We start from the raw sequence: 20545 nt of genomic DNA, 5'->3' as shown, positions 1-20545 counted from the left end.
CTGAAAAATAATACACTTATCAGTAGTGTCTACAAGAAAAACAAATGAGGGAGTAATTCGAAAAAAGGACAAATAATAAAAATAAAGTAAAATAAAGAAAACTACTGACTGTAGTTTAAGTCAGCTAGCTCTCGTTTCTTCGGGCCTTTGCCGAAGCTCCTGTTGCGAGACCAGGAGAAGAACATGCCCTTCCTCCGATCTCCTGAATCATCCCGGCTGTCTTCGTTCAAAGATCGGCCCGACTTGCTCTTCTTGTCCTCCTGTAAGACACAAACAAAATGATTGAAGTGGGGTAGACAAAGTAGTTTGCACACACAGCAGGCTCATTAGAGCACACACAGACACAGTCAGATGCAGTGCCTTTCAAAACCTTTTATCTGTTCTACTTATGACAATACTGGGGTTCGTTCCAACTCTTCAAAATAGTTTGGATTTTTAGGAAGTCTGTGACCCCCTGAAATTCAATAACCACTTGTATTTTGGTGTAAGAAGCAGTATAAGCTTATCTATATTTATATACTTATATATTTATAAGCTGTGTGTGTTGTTACCTTCTTCGGTGTGGAGAGATTGGAGCGGTCGGAGCCAGTGGTGCTGTGTTTGGAGGTGGGGCTGCTGGGAACATGGTAAGGGTCAGGCAGGGGCCTGCCCTCCACCTCCGCCAACATACACTCCTGGTACAGCAGAGACTTGAGGAACCGTGTGTAGCTGTCGAACTTCATTAGGTTGAAGATCTAAAGGGAAGGAAAGAAGCAATCAGTGGGCAACAGAAAAATACAGGAAGGAAAGAACAAGCGCATAAAAAAGGAGGGAGGAAAAGGGAAAAACAGGAAAGGAAAGGGGATGGAGGGCAGGTAGAGAGGATGGAAAAATAACCTACGGTAAAAGCATTGAAGAAAGAAAATGAAGAAAGGAAGAGGACAGAAAAAGGAATGAAGAAAGGAGGAGGATTAGAGAGGATAAAGAAAGGAGAAAGCAAAGACTGAATAAATTGATGACAAGAAGATGCGTACAGATGCTGAAAGCAGCCCTTTGAGGTTGTTCATGTTCATGGATGACTACTGACACACAAATGATTTTATTTTCTCGGAGACCAACACTGGTCCAGAGGATGTGTCCTCTTATGGAGCATGAACATGCTCTGTAAATCACATGCCAATGTGTCTGTTATATTTTCATGTGTTTCTTGTTAAAGATACATGTACTCGGAGGGAAAGAACAAAAGGAAAGAGCCTGGTGCGAGTGTGGGTGTATATGTGTATGTTTAAGAGCTCATGCGTGTATAAGTCTGACCCAAGATTCTGAGTCAATGGCGCCACGAGATCTTGATGAGCCCAGGGGTATTTTGGAAAAGCTCATGTCAGGCTTTGATGTGTGTGTGTGTGTGTGTGTCTCAGGGAGAATATGTGTGCATGTTTGATGTGTAAAAATATAGACGGTGATGATGAGAATATCCTTCTAGCCTTGTGACTCTTATCAGTTTGAACATCTGAGCTCAGCTGTTGAAATCAATAGACCTTTTCAGTAATTCTCCCCCCTCCATGACTTGGAGATCTAAGAGGCCATTCACATCCATGATGCTAGACAGCAGGCGAAGATGAATAGTTGACCTTATGTTGTGTGAGCACCCAGTGCTGTAATACTAGTACATTTTCAATAAGGGTCTGTTTTGTTTCAGTTTTATTAGTGATAATAATTTGTCCTTAAGGGAAAACTTTCACTTCCCCCCCACGAGGAAGGTCAGAGGTCAGTGTCATCTAAGTATAGCCTCTGGATCAGATGCTTCCTGTTTGACAGAAGTGTTTGCTAGTCACCTTGGGTTGCTAGTTAACTCTCTTGGTGTGTGTGTGTGTGTGTGTGTGTTTGATGTATACGCTACCTGCAGTTGCTGCTCCTTGAACATGTCAGGTTGGGGGGCGTTGAGGATGTTGTCGGCGAGCTGAGCTTGACTGTCTATGTTGACCGGTGTGGTGGCTTTACTGGACAGGAAGCTGTTATAGATTTCCCTGGCCCGCTGAGATAACTGGAAAAGATGGGAGAGTCAAGCAGAGTGAGTTGCAGTAAGGGACATGGAGTGTGGAACAGATGTTGAAGTAGAGATAAAAAAAGACAAGATTTTTAGACAAAGAAGATGAGTGAAGAGAGCTAAGTAACACATCTCCCTCTGCTTTGCTAGAGGGGATGTCAGTGGATAAATGAGTGTGATCTGACTATGTGCTTGTGAGTGTTTTACCTGCTTTTTGTCATTCTCAGGGACGTGACTGAAGAACTCACAAGCCTGCCAGAACAGGATATTCTCCTCACTGAACTCTTTCTTTAGGAATTCCTGCAGCACAAAGAGGTAAATGTGGATAAAAAATGAAATAAAAATCAAACTAATATACGGACAGAAGTGTCCTACAGTAACAAGCATGATTACATCAGCTGTGTAGAGATAATAAACGAAAAAAGTCAGTTTAGAATATGATGAAATGCAAGGAAATTAATCCTTTGGTGAATCTGTGCAATAATAGAGTATGAACTGTGTACCTGCTGTATAGGACACTTATCACCTCTGTATGCAGTATAGGTCAGTGGTTACAGCAGGTCTGTCTCTATAGCTGCTATCCAAGAAATTGAATGCAAAATCTGATGCATCAAATTGTAAAAACATTCTTACAGTTTGCTTGATGAGGATTCTGCCAGTAGAGATATTACACAGTCCAAACAAAATGAAACTGCAAGCCGGCCTGATCAAATGGTTCAGCCCCACGATAGATTTGTAACATTCAAAAATGTCTCTAAAATAAGTGCAGTCCAACTTTTTAGCAATGATCTACTTTTTAACATAATGTCCCAACATACGGCAGAATACTCAGCTAACAAAATTATTTCTAATCCACCTTTAATTTCTTTATTTCTATTCTATTCTTTCTGTTATTTTTTAATTTTTATTTCATGTGAAAGGTTTCATTTAAGTCCCTTTCATAGTTGGAGACCGCTTATGTGTCCTTGTGAATGTGCATTTGCCACCACCCGTCATGTGCTGTTACCGAGAAGTAGCGGACGCCCACGGGGTCCTGCAGCAGCCTCTCGAAGCAGACAGCCCAGCTGGCCACTCTCCTCTCAGTGTGGCGCCGGTGGCTCTGGACGCTGGGAAGGCTGGCATTACTGTTCAGACTGTTGTCGCTGCTGCAGCCCTGCAGCTCCACGCTGTTCAGTTCTGCGCTCACACACACACACACACACACACACACACACACACACACAAACAAACACATGCAACATCAAGTACTTGTTGTATCTCAGTAGGGCTTGAAATCTCTAGATACTTCCCAACTTGATTGTAATCAGGGTCCAATGATTTAAAAAAAATAAATCTCTTGATGTATCTCAGTTTTAGATTTCAGTACTTTTTTACTGTATGTACACATTCACAACAGCAGAATCATCAGGCAATATGTTGTTGGCTGTGTGATATGGTTACAGTACATATTAAGATAAATAAACAGGTTTTTCCTAAATGTATAGCCACTTTGTCTGCAGGATCTGTACCTGAAGGCAACACTATCAGCTGATGATAAGGCCAGGGTAGCAGCCAATCCAGTGAGAGCTCGTTAACCCTCACATGTCCGCGGTGTGGTTTTTTGTTGCTTTATCATTCGCTTTGCAACACAACACCCATACAGCAAACTTTCACTCATACAATTCCTACAATATTGATATTACAGATTTGACCTAAACATTTGTTTGAACTACTTTCAACTCATTTGTTGTAAATACACTTACTTTATAATTCACGACACTCAAGGGTCTCCTATTCTTGCCACAATCTAAGCGTCGGGCTGTGACATACTATGGCAAATATATACAAAAATCACATATTAAATAATCAAACTGAGAACTGTGTACCACTGTTTGCACTATATCAGACAAAACAAATTTTACTCATCAAGCACTATTTTAACATTCAAATGAAGGAGTTTTGAACATGGATGCTTCATTGCTCAAAGGAGATGCATCTAAGAATCTAGTCTTTTTCCCACCACCAGACCTCAGAGTGTCTATGTTCCTAATGTTTGGACAGATTAGCAAAAAAACAAGATCAGGAGGCAGAAGGAAAAAGGAGAGAAGCTGAGAATAACCAGAATAATGCAGCTTCAGGCCTGACGAACTTAAAGTGGGCAGCTCAGTTGAGATAAAACAAAATACAAGAACTGCCAGAGGGAAGCCATCACCGGTCAGGTGCCCAGGACGACGCAAATCCTGTAAATAAACTGAAAGACCAGTATCCTGCCCAAAGCTAAAGTTCTGTGCGATTTACTTGGAAAATTTGAAATTTGCTATAAATGGATAATTGCAGTGTGATTTCCGCTTTTGCTCATTTTTCTCCTATTTAATGTTATCAATGACAATTTTCACACTGAAGATACTTTTAATCCTGCTCATTCACTCGTATTCAGTTCTTAACAACAGTAAATAACTCCTGAGACTTCTGCTTCACTCGTTAATGGTTCTGTATTGCTGTGAATGAGAGGCCAACATCAACCAATCCATTTTCCTCCTCAATGTCACAGGAACTGAAGTCTATCACAACACACATCCTGGATAGATCATCATCAGTCTATTACAGAGATACTCTAACAATATGAAATGCATCACAACAGTAACACCAGGCTATAAACAATATGCACATTTTTTGAGAAAAATAGTGAGAGCTAAGACAGGAATTATGTTAGTAACTGCATGGTTATGCTTTTCTACTTTCCACATTTTCTTCGTCAGAATAAAAATTCTATCAAAAGCAGACAGTAGCAAGCTCGTCATTAAAGCTAACACGCAACCCAACCAAACAAAATTCTTTTGGCAAAGTTTGATTTTAAACAGTTAGACGTTACAATTTCTGCAACTTTCATAACTGAAATTAACTGGAAATATTCAACAAGTAAGATTTTAAAAGGTCCTGAAACCTATTTTCTACATGAACACACAATTTTCTGCTAAACTTTAACAGCTTGGGTTATTTCACAAGAGGGATTTCTGTATTTATATTTTCCTCTGTTCTGTATTGGAAAATGGTGATGTCAAATACTTCTGTGAACCAGGATTTTGCAATATTTGAATCAAAATGAGATGACAATCTGAGGGGTCAGGCCAGTGTCAAAATCTGATCAAACCACACCCACACAGTCCTGATGAAGCAGCTGAAGTTTTGAAACTCCTTATAAATAAAAACTAAGCATGTTTATCTTTCCAAGCTTTAATTGATGCTTATTTGTTATTGAGAAATACTTCAAATTTGAAACCAAGTTTTCAGGGGCTTTAAGTGAGATTACTGAATAACTTCATTCTGATGTCCACTTCTCAAAAAGAGGCAACTTTTAATACCGATGCAAAAGGAAGTCAACCGTTTGGAAAGATAGTTAGCTGTGAAAATGCTCAGCTTTAGTTCAGTTCACTGTCATATTGTGATGAAGATAGAGAAGAGCAACGCTAAAAGCACAGGCCGAGTTCACTGGAAAATGTAAGCCACAGTATTTAATCGTCACACCATTCAGACTAGCAACAACATCTTTAACCACAGCACTCGCTCTACCACATTTCTGCCAACAGACAGGTTTAAGCTCATGTGATCCATAGTCTGCAGTCGGTAGCTACAAAAACATTTATTTAACTAACTGTGATCTGGAGATTCTTTAAGCTTCCTCTTAAATATGGCCTTATAATGATGTAGCCAGTAAACTAAAAGATAACCAACATCAAAACCTTCTACTGTCAATATGTTATCTCCTCTGTGCCTAAAATCTGCATTTTCTTTAATTAGACAAGAAACACCAGCTGTCTCCTCACCTGGGTAGAGCTGGTAGGAGCCTGTGTGGTGCCAGCGGGGCAGGTAGCGAATCCTAAGAGGTAACCAAGCCCCTCCATCCATACTCACCCTATCAGGGCCTCTCGCAAACTCAAACAACACCAGGTCGAACACACACAGATACAGATGACAGCATCACAGGGAGGAAGAGAGAAGGATGGAAAACAGGAAGAAAAGAAGAGGGATTGAAGGAAGGAAGGAGGCTGTCGGTGGTGAGCAACCCAGCTGACAACCTGAGAGACCACAGAGAGAGTCAGGTCACAGCATGCACACGCACATAGATTCAAATACACACACACACGCACACACACACACATACATATGTGCACGCCTATGAGCTTCCAGGTAGGTAAGTGATACAAGCACACACAGGCCTTGAGATGATGAATAATTAAGAGCCGAGGGAGGAGGGAACTAAAAACGCAAGAGCACACACATGTATGCCTCTACACACAGACACACACACATACACACAACCTGCAGTATTGATGAGGAGCTTGTTAAAGGAAGGCCACTACTGAGACTAATGAGGCCTGCAGCTGCACACACACACACACACACACACACACACAAAGAAGAAAGAATATACATCAACCTACTCTTGTCTTGACTTTTCTGACAGATCAAAATAAATCAAAATTTGTGAGAAAGGTTTACAACAAGGCACAACTGATTCTGCTATAGGCCTTCAGAAGTCACTCTCCAAGTACAGTCTAACATTCAACAGTCATACAGGGACAGTTACTCGTGTAACTGTCAAAAATGTAAGTTACATGAGTAACTTTCACTCAAGAAATGGCCTAAATTCATGTATACAGTACATTTTATGTTATTTACATGAATGATTACATTTCCTATTTGTGTGCTGTATTTAAATGTCTGCTCTAAAAACACACTCGAGCCTTCTACACTGAACCATGAATACATAATCATGTAAAACTTTCAAAGATGGATTTTTTTAAGGGTTTAAAAACAATGTGTCTTATTATTGGATTTAAAAATGAAATGAAATAAATGCAAGTTATATTAAAAATCAACACTTAGTGTCTACTATCATCACTACCGACATGCAGGAAACAAGTTTTTTAAAGGCCCTGAAAACATATTTTCTAAATCAGCTTCTTACTATGATTGAAAGGGTCCTAGAATGAACACAAAGTTATCTGCCACAGTAGAACAGTCTGGGTTATTTCACATGAGAGCTTTCTGATTGAGCTATAAAACCCTAAATGGGCATGCCCCTTCGTCCTCATCGGTTCAAAGACTACACTTTCCAAAAACCCACCCTTTTACTATTTCCATTGATGACTGTCCGGTTCACCCCCACCCACACACATATTTCTGAGTATCCATCAGAACTGAGCGACATTTGAATTGAAATGTGATGACAGTTGAGATATGGGATAGATAGAAGTTGTTTGTTTATGTTGCCATGCCACTATCAATCAAATCTGATCAAACCACACTCACACAGTCTTGATGAAGGCAACTAGTTAAGTTATTGACTGTTTAACTCTTAATAAATAATACCAGATGATTACTGTTTATGCTTATTTAGTAATGAATATTTAATGTTATGGAAAAAACTGGAGATTTAGTACCAAGTTTTTAGGGGCTTTAAAACTGCCATTTGAGTGGAGTCTATGTTAGACAGGAGTTAAACTGGCAGAAGTTAACAATAATGCTGGACAGCGTTTTGCCATCATCTCATACAATCAACACCCTCAGTACTGCTGCTCACAAAATAATCAATAATCTCTACAAGTGTTATTGGAAAGAAAGCAGAAATGCTCAAGAGAAAATTACAAACACCAGGCACTTCCAGGTAACTTGCTGCAATAAACCCAACTTAGCTCTAAATCCCAAACATCTCTTATATCAATTTGATTTAGTGAGAGTATTGGAGAAACCTTCTTACAGAATCGTCTGTTTAGTTGTGCAGGATTCCTCCCGACCGAGATAACATTCATTGTGTAACCTTCACTGCGTTAATGAGTTTCCACTGCACTCACAAACAAAACATCCTCTCTTCCAGAGACACGTGGTGTGAATAAGTGGTTATAAACAAACATGTCTGCCATGGCTTCTACATCCCTTTTGTGTTGATTCTCACCTCCTCTTCCTCCTTTTATCGCCCATTAGCCATAAATTGTGTCTTTTAAGTGCACCGTGAGGCGTTAAAGCTCCATTAGAAAGTCTCCTAAATCCAAGACCTTTCGTTTTTGTTGGCACATGCTAATTGCACACAAGACACAGCACTTTACATCTAATGAGATCCAGAACAACACAACAAAACACCAAAAGGGAACACAGAGTAAATCCTATTAAGACATACATGCTGATAAAAAAAAACACAGAACTGATAGTATAGAAGTGAGCAGTAATAAATTAAACCCTGATATAGATAATTTGTTTTATTAAAATCTCAGTATGCTTCAAACAAATCTAACAGCGACTGAAACACCCTCCCCCGCACCTTTCCAACTTCAATATGTGGATAGATAATGTCTGCCAATTTTTGTTACTTCCCAAAATGACAATCTGACAAGCACGCCCAGGTGTGTAGAGGTGAGCAGGTTTGCAGGATGGCAACTTCCCTCTCACTCTGTTTCACACAACTATAATATCACTTTTTATGAGTGCAACACCATCAACGTCTTGGAGGAGGCGAGCCATTTGGAAAAGCTATAAACACCTTTTCTTTTAGACATGCTATTACATTGTGGTAATGTAGAACTGTCAGTTATTAAACTATTCCATCTAATTCAAAACTGCATCACAAATACACACGGAAGAATTAGTGAAGTAAAAGCAACATGTCAGCCATTGAGAATTTAATCTTTCCCTTTAAAGTTGACTCAACACCTTCTTTTGTCTCATGCTGTGTGTCCCATCCATGACTTGCCATGGCAAGTTCTTGTTGTACAGCTGATCTGTTTACAAAGTTGGGACTATCTTTAGGTTACAGCCTGGAGCAGAGCAGGTAGAGGTGGGGCAGAAGTTGAGCAGGTCAATTCAAGCCAATTCAATAGATAATTGTCAAGGGTGTGTTGAATGTCAAAATAAAAACAGAAATTGGCAGAGAGAAGGTTGAGATAAGGTCATGAGAAAGGTCAACAAAATTATGAGAATAAGTATTGAGAAAACAGATCAACTCACCTCCATCGGAGACTGCAGCAGACTGTAAAAAAGCACAGAGAGACATGGATTAGGATCTCTCCTCATCACACATTCATACAAGCTGGAACAGTACATGAGGGCCAAGAGGCAGCTGCCCAGGCACACACGCTTTTGACCACATGGAGACACGGACACAGACTGACTGTTTCTTCTCACAGGATCTGACCCATTATCATACACACTTTCACATCATGACACAGTAGGTTAGCGCCCACACTCATTGTCTTGTGTGTGGGTGGAATCATCTGTGAACTGGCTGTGCTTGCTCTGCAAGAAAACCTCCTCACAGGGGTGTGGCTTTACTGTGTGTGTGTGTGTGTGTGTGTGTGTGTGTGTGTGTGTGTGTGTGTGTGTGTGTGTGTGTGAGTGAGTGAGTGTGAAAAGGGGAACTTTTAGGCCTACCTGCCCCCGATTTCACAATGAGGTGTGTTGTTTACTTCCATATCTCACTATCACTAATTTTAGAATTTATCACACAGCTACACAAAACATATCCAAACAGACAACATAACAAACTTCATTGAATTTGCATCTAATCAACAGCCTTTACTGTCTTACTATTTTCCACTCACACAAACACAGACAGAGAGAACTCAGTTCAGACTCAAATTCTATTTCCCTAACAAAACAGCACACGCATACACACACACACACACATATACACACACACACACACACAGCATACAACTCAGGGATTTTTATTCCAGACATGCTGAGCCGGGATGAGATCATTCAACGCAGACATCAGTAATGTAGCTAACTCTGGAACATAGTTGAAACACTCTGTGACTCAGGCACAGCAAAAGGAGAGGAGTAGACAAAAGGGAGAAAGAGAGAGAGAGAGATAGAAGCGAGACAACAGAGGAGGGGTGAGCAGCAATTTAAGACAGAACTGTTTGCCAAAGAGAATATGAGAGAAAGACAAGGGAAGCAAATAGCGGAATATCAAACTAACATCGGCTCTCTGGATGTTAAAAAAAAAAAAAAAAAAAAATCAACACCGAGCCACACAGTCAATCTGTCAGAGGCTTTTGATGCCGTTAATCTGACCACCAATCTTGCTAGTGACTGACTTTATGCTTATTTATTTAACCAAAGGCAGGCTGTAGAGAAGCCATGTGGCTATGAAAGTGTTTTGTTCCACTGTAAATTGCTGTGAACGACGCAGGATGACTAAAAAAAGACTATTTGTTGAAGGACTATGTCTTTGTGTTCAAATCAATAAAATGACTACAATTGAAACTGACACTAAAATAAAAATAGAAATCTGCTAGTTAACAAAGGACTTTAAAAGGGTCTAAATAAGTCAGTTTCCTCACTGTTAAATTCAGACATAGTCACACAAATATGGAAAAAACCGTGCTCTCCGGTCCGGCCCCCTCAGAAAAACTTCAAGAAGCAGCATCTTATATATCACTCATACACAAAAACAATCCTAGGATCAACTATATGCAGGCTTTACAGTAAAAGGGTTACATCAGTGTAGGCAAATGCATTACCAGATTTCCTGTCACAACCTGATATCTTCTAGTAACCTGGTTTTTCATGTGCATATAAACACACAGTAGTCAATCTTCAGTCAGTCATGAAGTCTTGTTTTCAAAAATTCACACACAGCTTTTACTGTAAAAACTCATCGTATTCAATTCATTCTAATTCATTTGTGCAACATCCCGATGCAGATTCAATGTGCACTTTTAAACTACATAAATCTGATTAAGTTGACCCCCCCCACCCCCCACCCCCTTCATCCCCCCACCCTCTCCAGGCCCCATTCATGTGCATCTTGGCCATTTTTCCTCACTTGAGTCAAGCTGTCCTGGCCAGATGGCAAAGTCAGTGTAATCACAGGGATTATCTATTTCAGACTGTCCCTGGAAGAGCAGAGGTTGGCACCGACATGTTAAAGAGATTTGATGTGATTTTATAGGAGTTGATTGTGGTCAAAGCAGCACAGGGGACAAGAGAAAATGACAGAGGGAGAAACCTCAGCAGTGGAGACTGGTTACCCGATCCTCACACTGATTAGAGTCCCACACGTTTCTCGTTTCACACACATTTCAGTGTCTCTGATGTGCATGTGTGTTCGTGTGTGTGTGTTACGACATGCTGTGTATTTTATATGGGTGTAGCCGATGTGCATGTGGCCAACATCTGTTAGAGATGTCTTTTGTATGTAGGGTGCATTCTTTTGCATTTGTGAATGTATGTGTGTGTGTGTGTGTGTGTGTGTTCACCCCCCGTCCCCATTCAGATCCAGCGTGATCACTTCCAGACGTACTCTGTAGTGGAGCGGCTTGGCCCCTGGTCGAGGCCCCAAGTCTCCTCTCTTCTTTCTTTTCTTCCCCTCTAACCTATTTTCAAACTCCCTCCTTTTGTCTCCTGTTTTCCCCCTATCCAGTCATCTTGCTCTTTCTTCTTCTGTCCCTCATTACCATCTCTCTCCTTCCATTTTTTCCCTCAACTCACTCTCTTCATTCCCTTTCCTCTGTCATTCCAGTGGTGTCCCCCCTCCTCTCCTGGCAGATCCTGGTCATTCCTGACAGCCCACAGGGAATGACTGGGGTTTTCCAGACTTTCCCTCAATTCCTCCTTAAGATTTTCTATCCAAGCCTCTATCCACAGGGATGCATGCATCTGGAAAATTGTGCTTTGATAATAGAGAGTCATAATATCAAATATATCTCCCACAGTCTGCAGCCAACAAAACTCTCCTTCCAGTTCATAGCTTCCATGTGCTCTCAGTCTCAACTGCTCTAAGACTTTATTAGACTACTACATCATTACTGGCAATAAGCTTTTACTGATATGTCATAGCTCCAATATTGTCTGCGGTTATTGGTGGTGATGCTGATTTCCACAGATATTAATGGGGCCTTTATGTCCCCCATCATACAGTAAATGCACAATAAGTTCAGAAGAAAAAAAGTGACACAGCTGCACATGACTTATAGTCATGATTAGGCTTTCCACATTTGCGGAAGACTTGGTTTATTGTTAGAAGAAAAAAAGTTCCAAGCAAAACCTCTCAATGTGTGTTGTGGTGAATTACTGCAGAGCTGTAGCTAATGGTTTCTTCTTATCAGTCAACATGCTATGTATTCACCACTTAAACTGTCTCAGATAGAGTCAGTCATAATACTGCATGACAGCCGTTATATTCCTAGCCGTGGCTAGGAATATTTTGGTTGTTTCTGTGTACATCAAACTGAATGTTTCTGCAGAAATAAAATCATTGGCACTAAAAGAAAGTCTACACTTTCATTAAATACAAGCTTAAATCAGTGATTGACAATAGCAGCTTGGTCAGGTATTTGACTTTCTCTTGCTCTGACATTTTTGAATTTTATGGTATTCCAGAGCATATAATCTGACTATCTGCAATATTTGCAACACAGTATACCACAATTATTTGATGTATTAATACAAAATAGACAAATTTACTTGACAGCTGTGATCACAGACACATCAGACGCAGTCTAAAGCTTGACTAATACTGGATTTTGTGGCTGATACCAAATTGACAGAGTTTAAAAACAGATTATATATTAGCTGAAACAGCATTATATTTTTTAAACTTTGTTTTAAACAAACGCATAACAGAAACAATTATTTCTGAAAAGGGTCCCTTAACCTTTCTTACTGAAAGAACTGCAACCGAGATATGTGCAGACTGGGACCTTTTGAAGTTGAAAAGTAAACTTGTCAGTGTTCTTTGGTGGGCAGAATGTCATTTGAAGTAGGGCTTCAGGTAACAAATATCAATTCATGTTTTTTTAAATCCATCAAATAATTAAGCCAAATTGCTCATAATAATTTATCAAATCCCAAGGTGACATCTTCAGATTGTCAGTCCAAACCCCAAAAATATTCAATAAACACTGATATAAACCAAAGAAAAGCAGCTAATCATTATATATGAAAAGGTGTAACCAATAAATGTTTGGCATTTTTGCTTGATAAATTACTGAAATATTAATTAAAAGTAATTGTAATTTTATGTTCCTAGACTGATTGATTGACTAATTATTTCAGCCCTTATTGGTAGATATCATCATATATCAATAACATCAAACCTCATATATACCCCAATTGTAACTGGTTCAGTGGCCTAATTTATAGCGGCTGCTGGAAAATCTTGAATTGTTCTGAGAAGTCCTGACTGTGCTCTGAACAATGATACTTCGGAAAATTTATTCACTGTGTCAACATTCAACACCCTCACCCACTTCAACAAAAGATAAGATATGTCTTTATAACACTCACTTGCAACACACGCTGGTCTGAATCACATCCAGGGCCATTTATTATTTCCAGTAGACTTGATGATGCATGTCTCTCATCAGGATCCCTGTCTATACACAGAAATCTTCTACATACAAGATGCGACTGATAAGAGTGTAGGAGGCACTATATTATGACTGTTGATCAGTAGCGATAACATACCCCACTGGATTATGTGTAAAACATGGTTTCTTTGTGTACAGGTCCAAACATGTTTGTTCACCTACATCCTCCTACTTTTCAGCTCCCTGAACATAAAATGCCACCGTGTAGCCACATGCACAGCCTGTTTATGTTGGGTTTATGTATGTGTATGTGTGTGAACGTGTGTGTAGGGAGTGGTTGGTCACCTTGTGTGCAGGTCCCAAGTGCTTTATTAGCTGTGACTAGTAAGAAAGGGGTGGTTTACATCATCAGTTATGCACTCTGGACATTGGGTTCAAACTAGAGCTAAACACACGGTATAATTTACAGGTGTCCATTCTCACTGTTATCATAATATTAATACTTCAAAACCCATAAAAGTCTCTTTAAACAGTCTGAAGTTTCCGAAACGTTCCTTGTCTGTGTGTTGTATGTGCCTCTAGGTGGACGATGATTCCTGGAAAAAGACGTTCTGTTTTATAAGATGAGACATAGAGCAGCCAGTAACACTTGACAGGGTGAATAAAATATGTCTATCTGTGGGAGAAACTGTCAGGGATAACATACGCACAAGCGCTCACAAAGACAACCCTGTTTGTACCACAGGAACCTATTCCTGGCTCCGACACTGGAGCTGTAACTGCCACCTTTGGTAAGGAATGAGAATCCACTCTTATGTAGGTGTGAGAGCGAAGTGAAAGATGACTGAATAGACTGAAATATGGAAGAACACTGAACATGTCCTCTAAGTGTACTCATGTGCCTGTAAACACTGGCATTACCACAAGAGACCACACCTATAACTGAACAACTGACATACACACGCTGTCCTTAAAAGGTGACTTGGAATTCACAATGCAGGTTTCCAAACTGCACACGCTTAAACACACACACACACACACTTCCAGCTGAGGAGGAAGCTGTTGCGCCAACAGTCTCAATGTGTGCGTGCCTGTGTGTTTACTTTTGAATATGAGGTGAATAGTAGCTGCCATTGAGAAGACCAGAGTCACTCTGCCAGGATTGGCAACCATGAAACCACTTAGCTTTAGCGTAGCTTAACTCTGTGAGGCAAGATGAGGCAAACAAGCTGATTAGCTTGTAATGATCCAAAAGTCAGTCAAATGAGGCTCCGCAGGTGTGAACACGGAGGTGGGGGGGGGGGGCACAAATACCAAATCGAAGCACTTCCTGAAAAAAATGATTTTCAGAAAGATTTTGAAAATACATAACTGACTAAAGCAACAGATAAACAAATAGAACAATCAGGAAACTCCGTGTCAATGGCCCCATGGGTTCAAAATCTCAACAAACATTTCAAAACTTAATTTTTTATTCTGATGTGAAATGCTCTGCGACTGTCTCTGGAATTCTGGGAAAGCCTAAATCCCTGCGATGCACTCAGGAATCAATATCTACTCTCCATGAAAGAGAGGAATGCAGATAATGTTTGCTTCCCTACAATAGAGCCGCACAGGAGATGTGACTCAGAGGCTGAGCGGGTGATAAATGTCTGTTTTACTTGGCTCCTTGCCTTAAGCGCACCACCGTCACACAGGCAGAAGAGGGAACAGACGTGAATACAATACAATCTGATCAAATACCTCTGTCTGAACACCCGCAGACACACGCTCTCACAGCTGCCAGTCCACACACCAAATAAAGTGAAATTCACTAGTACTGAGAGAGCAGAGTCAGCTTACCTTTCTATTGTTTTATAGCTGTTTTTGCTCAGTTTCTTTAAACATGCACAGGACGAACTTTGGGTCACACACACAGAGGCAAGAAAAAAAAAAAAGAGGCTCTTTCTGTCTTCGCCTCCATTTGTCTCAGTTTCTGGCCCTGTCCCAACCTCTGTCTCCATCTCCCGCCCTGGCCCAAAACACATCTGGCTTTGAGAGGAAGAGAAACAGCCTGGAGCTTTCTCAAACTCTTGTGAGTCTTTCTTTTCTTCTATCTCACTTCACCTTTACGCACACTTCCCCTGTCTGACACCACCGTCCACAGAATGGATTGTTCATTTTTAACTTCTGCTCTGTTCTTTCCCCCCAAGAGCTCCTTGTCCTCTCTCTCTCTCTCTTTCTCTCATTCATTTCCATTTTCTATCTGTGCCTCCCATCCCTGTGTTTTCCCCTTTCATATTGTATGCTCTGAAGGTAATGGATTCCTCTTTCTCCTTGTGTTCTCTGCTGTATGTAATAGTCCCCTCGTTTTCCTGTTTGTCCCTGCATTTCGCACGTGTAGCGAGCGGAACAACACTGGTACACACTGCAGACACCTTCACTCATCCCTCTCTGATATTCATGACAAGGCGAGCTGAAACTGGAGTACGACACTGACGCCTTGTCATCAGGAAAAGTGCAGCTGATTTTTTTGTTGTGGCTTTTTCTACATGTGGCACTTTAACAGCCTAACCAGTCAGACTTAGGTTTGTTATTTGAAACTACTTTGTCTTCTTATGTTTGCCTCCATGGACATGAATAAATGAGCAGATGAGTAAATAACTCTTTCTGTACACTTCTACTAAAATGTACTTAGAAGTTCAGTACTTTTCTACAGACCACTTGTAAAGCACAGTAAGTGTGTTGTGTGTGTGTGTGTGTGTGTGTGTACTACTCACTGTATTGAAGTTCCAGACCCGCTTGAAGGAGAGCCTCTTCCTCAGGCTCATCCTGCTCTCCTCTCACAGAGGAGAAAACCTAATGACTGCTTAATCTACATATCTAGCACACAAAAACAGTCATGTTCACACACACACATACACTCGCGCGAACTCTGACGCTAACTGAGCTTCTTTGGAAGTTTTCTAGGACAGGAAACTGCAGACAGCTGACTCGGAGGGAGCCATGCCTCGGCACATCTGTCACACACACGTTGAATTGGCTGTAACTATCTGCTAAAGCTGCGAGAAGGAAACACACACAGTTTCTCTCTCACTACATTATATAGCCCTCTCCTCTCTCTCTCTCACACACACACACACGCGCACACACACTCCTCCACAACCTGAACTGACAGACTGACTAGGAAGTTCCATTCTCTCGCACACACACACACACACAGACACACCGCTTCGTTTCCATAGTGACACGCCCCCATCAGGCAGCAGTTACAGAGAAGGGGAGGGAACAAAGGTCAGTCTGCCAATCATGTTGAAGCACAGCCTTTACCTCTCCACCCTCGTCCTACACTTCCCTGTTCAAATCGCAGTACATGAAGGTTTAGGTCTGATCAAATTCAGCTGTGTCAGATCTTTTCTGGCGATTTAAGAAATTATTTTTATGTTTATTGCTTCATGTGTTAAAAAAGGACAGATGAGAAGTAGAGAGGGGATAAAAAGAGAGACAAAAAACTCCTTTAAAAAGATTAATGAAAATTCTAAAGGTTTGCTAAAAGGTCAACTGAAGCTAACAAAGGCACTTCACAGGACAGAGCAGCCTACTTCAGCACACACTCACTCTTTCTCTCACACACACAAACAAAGGCTGCAATTGAATTTGTGCATATGGCCTTGAGCCTACACCTAGCTCCCCCTAATTTCCTGTTTTGGCAAAAAAAGAGTAAGAGTTTCTCTCACACCTTCTCAAATACTTCCACAATCTGTCTTTTTGATCCCACTGTCTTTGACGGTGATGACTCACTGGAATAAACCATACACTGGTTGGAAAAGACATGCAGTAAATGAGTATGTGTGTGTAGCTTCACTAAGCTGCACTGTGTGTGTATTTGTCTTGTCTTCATGTTCAATTACAATTACTGTATTTAATTAACTGTTAATGAGTGTCTCCACTTATCTTCTCTCTATGAGCAGGCCTTGTACCAGACTGTAGAGCTGTGGGGAATCCAAATGTATTACAGCATATAAAACTGTCTTTTGTATTTGCATTTTGTGCGCATTTATTTAGAAAGTCTCACCTCGTAGGATGTGCCAACCCCCACTCCCCCCAAAAATAAAACATCAAAGAGCTGAGCTACATCCTCTAAAACCCTGAGAAAAACCATAAGACATTAAGAGCTTTGTCAGGACCTGACCGTGTTAACTAGAAATTCTAGAAATTTCTTCCTATTATTTTCAATGTGAAAGTGTCACTTTAAAGATTATTAGCCCAAAACAGGTGACATTCACTGCCCTCTTTTCAGCACTACAAGTGCCATTTCAGGCCATGGAGCTCAAAACGCTGCGCCATATTGTTGTTAAAGTTAATGTTAGCCTTCCACGTCCCCGTATCATAGCAACATCAGGGATGGCTCCGGCACTCAGCCCCCCCACTACCACTACCACTACCACACATACACACACACTGAGGCTGACAGCGCTGCCAGAACACTAATTACCAGTGCTGCTAGCGCTAAAGAGGCCGCCCAGTAGAACCTGAAAACTTCCAAGTTTGCCTGGTTCAGCTAATGCACCTCAAATACCAGTAAAGCTGCACTGTTCAAATTTTATTTCAAAACAGCTGGCTAGTTTATTCATGCATCTTCAACAGGCCAGGAAGAACTATAAGTGGTCTAAGAGTAACCTGTGCTCAAGCTCGGCCCAAATCTGTCAACGGAGGGGAAGAGAGAGGTGCCAGGCGCCGCATGGGATAAGTGGGATATGACAAAGTTTAAATTGGCTAAATCCACATCCTGGTGAGAAAAGGAAGAGAGAAGAAAACAAAAGAGAAGAGAAGAAAAAAGAGAAGACAGGAGGGATTTCTCATGTCTCACTCCTCTCTTTAGTCTGATTCCTGTGGTCTAGCCAAGCAGCTTTGTTTTGTTTGTGAGAATGTGCAACTGTGCGTGTGTGTGTATCTGGGTGCGTGTGTGTTAGATTATGGTCTTTTCTAGGGCAGTTCAACATAAGAGGGAAATATTCTCTTCTGCAAATATCTGATGACAGTAACACAACAGGACTACACACGCAGAGAGACATTCTGGTGTGCACTCAATGCATGCACGCACACACACACACACGCTAAAAGTTAGCACTGAATAAATTTTGTGCTTCTAGAGTGAATTAGCATTTCTGAAACAATGTTTTATTTTAACCACACATACTTTTATGGTTAAAATACACATGTTTGGCTAACCATGTACATGTACAAAGCATTTACTAAACACACAAGCATACTTAGATCTGTTGGCATATAAACTAAGTGGGTTATATCAGGCTGTGAATTAATTATCTGATAAATTCAGGTTCATTTCCAACTCTAACACTAACATAAAGTAGTCATGTTCATTGAATAGATGAATATGACTAGAGGCTAGCTCCTTACTATTAACAGAATATCAAAACCTCTGATGGCTGACAGAATCATATCATCTCATTGTATACTGTCATATTGCCCAAATCTATATTTGTTATTTTGCCTAACCTCTGTATATAATGGGATTTTTAATTAGTTTTTAACTTTTCCAAATTAACATCATAATGAGAAATATTCAAAAAGTTAACTTTGTGATAATAACAGGGATTAAAGCAAGAAAATATTTGTGAGCCTGAAAAGTTGTCTATGGAGGAAATACAATGTGCAATGTATTGAATTAAGTATTATATGAATTTAAAACTGCTCTATGCCTGAAATTAGGCATGGTGCCTGAGAACGTACACCTGTAATAAAATAGAGTGAACAGGAGCCAGTGTCTTAACTGAGAATATGGAAGAGTTAGCATACAGCAGCACACTAGGAATCAACAGATGGTTTTCCTTAATGGTCAAACTAACGATATTGTATCTGTATTTACTCACTTTCAAATCATCTCTGCCAAAGAAAACGAACCACTGACAATATTTTTGCTGCAGAAAAGAGTTTATTATCCCTTCGTTTCTCTGACTTGCACGCTAACACCCACATCCAACAAAACTCAACAGTGCCCTCTGCTGTTGCTATTGAGGTGAGGCATCAAGTACATCAGAGCAGGAAAAAAGCTTTTTTGTTTCTTCAGATCATTTTTCTTTTGATGCTGAAAGAAGAGATGTGCCATTAGCTGTACCAATGATTATTTAAATGTGACAGTAAATCAATGACAATGAGTTAATCAGCCTTATCAATGGGATTAGACAGACCACCAGCTGAAGGCAGACGTCACTGGCAACAACACACACATGATGATATTTAGGAAAGTGAACATACGTATGTTGGCCAAAATAGCAGAACTGCCCTACTTGTGAATTGTGTAATATGTCCTTGAAAACCCACTCATCAAACTGGTGACTGTCATATCTCTATTACATGTAGAGACACGTACCACTACTTGTTATTCAACTTGATGTGACTCACGTGTTGCTCCTTTTTGAAATTGTGATTTACAGTAGTAAGTAGCTAACAAGCTGGTGACAACAGTCACAAATGTTGCAAAATTCTGTCATATGGCAAGGGGATAAATGTTTAAAAAATCATGATGACTCATGCCAAGCACAGGAAAACTACACTAGTAAAGAGGAACAGGGGTCATAAGCAGACCTTCAACAAACTGACTGAAAGACACTTGACAGGATATTTGCTTAACAGCACTTCAAACTGAAGCCTCAAACTGGTACGTTTTTTTTTTTGTATAATTTTGTCTACCCTCTGTATTTTTTGAGTGCATTTAATTCACAGCCCAGCAACTGACTTATCACATGACACCGTTTGATTGTGCTGATGTGGTAAACTGCACCCATCTGGCACTTGATGAAGATAAAAAGGAACACTTGTGTTTATCTGAGACTGGAGCTACATCTGATGTGACTCCTGGCCTCCTGAGGTGTTTCATGTACAGGAGCAGCGTTGATCCTGTCTCATCATCTGATTTTCCTACCCCAACACACTCTGCTCCCAGGGGATATCACGAGGAACACACACACACACACACACACACACATACACACACCCTCACATAGAAGGAGAGATGTGCGTGCAGGTTGTTATCTTTGAGCATCGGATTGTGTGCTTATTCACTTTTTGGGGGGGATATGAATGAGCGTTTTTATGCCTATGTGTATGTGTGTGTGTGTGTGTGTGTGTGTGTGTGTGTGTGTGTGTGTGTGTGTGTGTGTGTGCTGGGTCAGAGGGCTTTCAGGCCGTTCTTTTCTCACTGCTGTGTTTAGTGAAATAATGTCCT

At 40.6% G+C, this 20545-nt stretch overlaps 1 protein-coding gene and 1 long non-coding RNA gene across 7 annotated transcripts in view; one reads left to right on the top strand and one right to left on the bottom strand.

Annotated features, from left to right (window-relative positions):
- Positions 1 to 20545, bottom strand: part of rgs12b (regulator of G protein signaling 12b) — a 48700-nt gene that overhangs the window by 5709 nt on the left and 22446 nt on the right. For all 6 annotated transcript variants that reach the window (XM_044346295.1, XM_044346294.1, XM_044346297.1 and 3 more), the window contains exons 6-11: positions 9008 to 9029; positions 3033 to 3202; positions 2234 to 2326; positions 1880 to 2023; positions 552 to 734; positions 110 to 260 (exon numbers count right to left, since the gene is read on the bottom strand). In XM_044346295.1, the coding sequence (XP_044202230.1) occupies positions 110 to 260; positions 552 to 734; positions 1880 to 2023; positions 2234 to 2326; positions 3033 to 3202; positions 9008 to 9029 (763 nt within the window). The remainder of the gene's footprint in view (positions 1 to 109; positions 261 to 551; positions 735 to 1879; positions 2024 to 2233; positions 2327 to 3032; positions 3203 to 9007; positions 9030 to 20545) is intronic.
- On the top strand, positions 1975 to 3031 carry LOC122979093. Its single transcript, XR_006402796.1, has 3 exons — positions 1975 to 2050; positions 2254 to 2341; positions 2947 to 3031. It is a non-coding gene; the product is annotated as an uncharacterized LOC122979093 (long non-coding RNA).

This window comes from Thunnus albacares, chromosome 3, assembly GCF_914725855.1.
Source record: "Thunnus albacares chromosome 3, fThuAlb1.1, whole genome shotgun sequence".
In the NCBI taxonomy this organism is placed as follows: domain Eukaryota; kingdom Metazoa; phylum Chordata; class Actinopteri; order Scombriformes; family Scombridae; genus Thunnus; species Thunnus albacares.
This window is presented reverse-complemented; position numbering and strand designations above follow the sequence as displayed.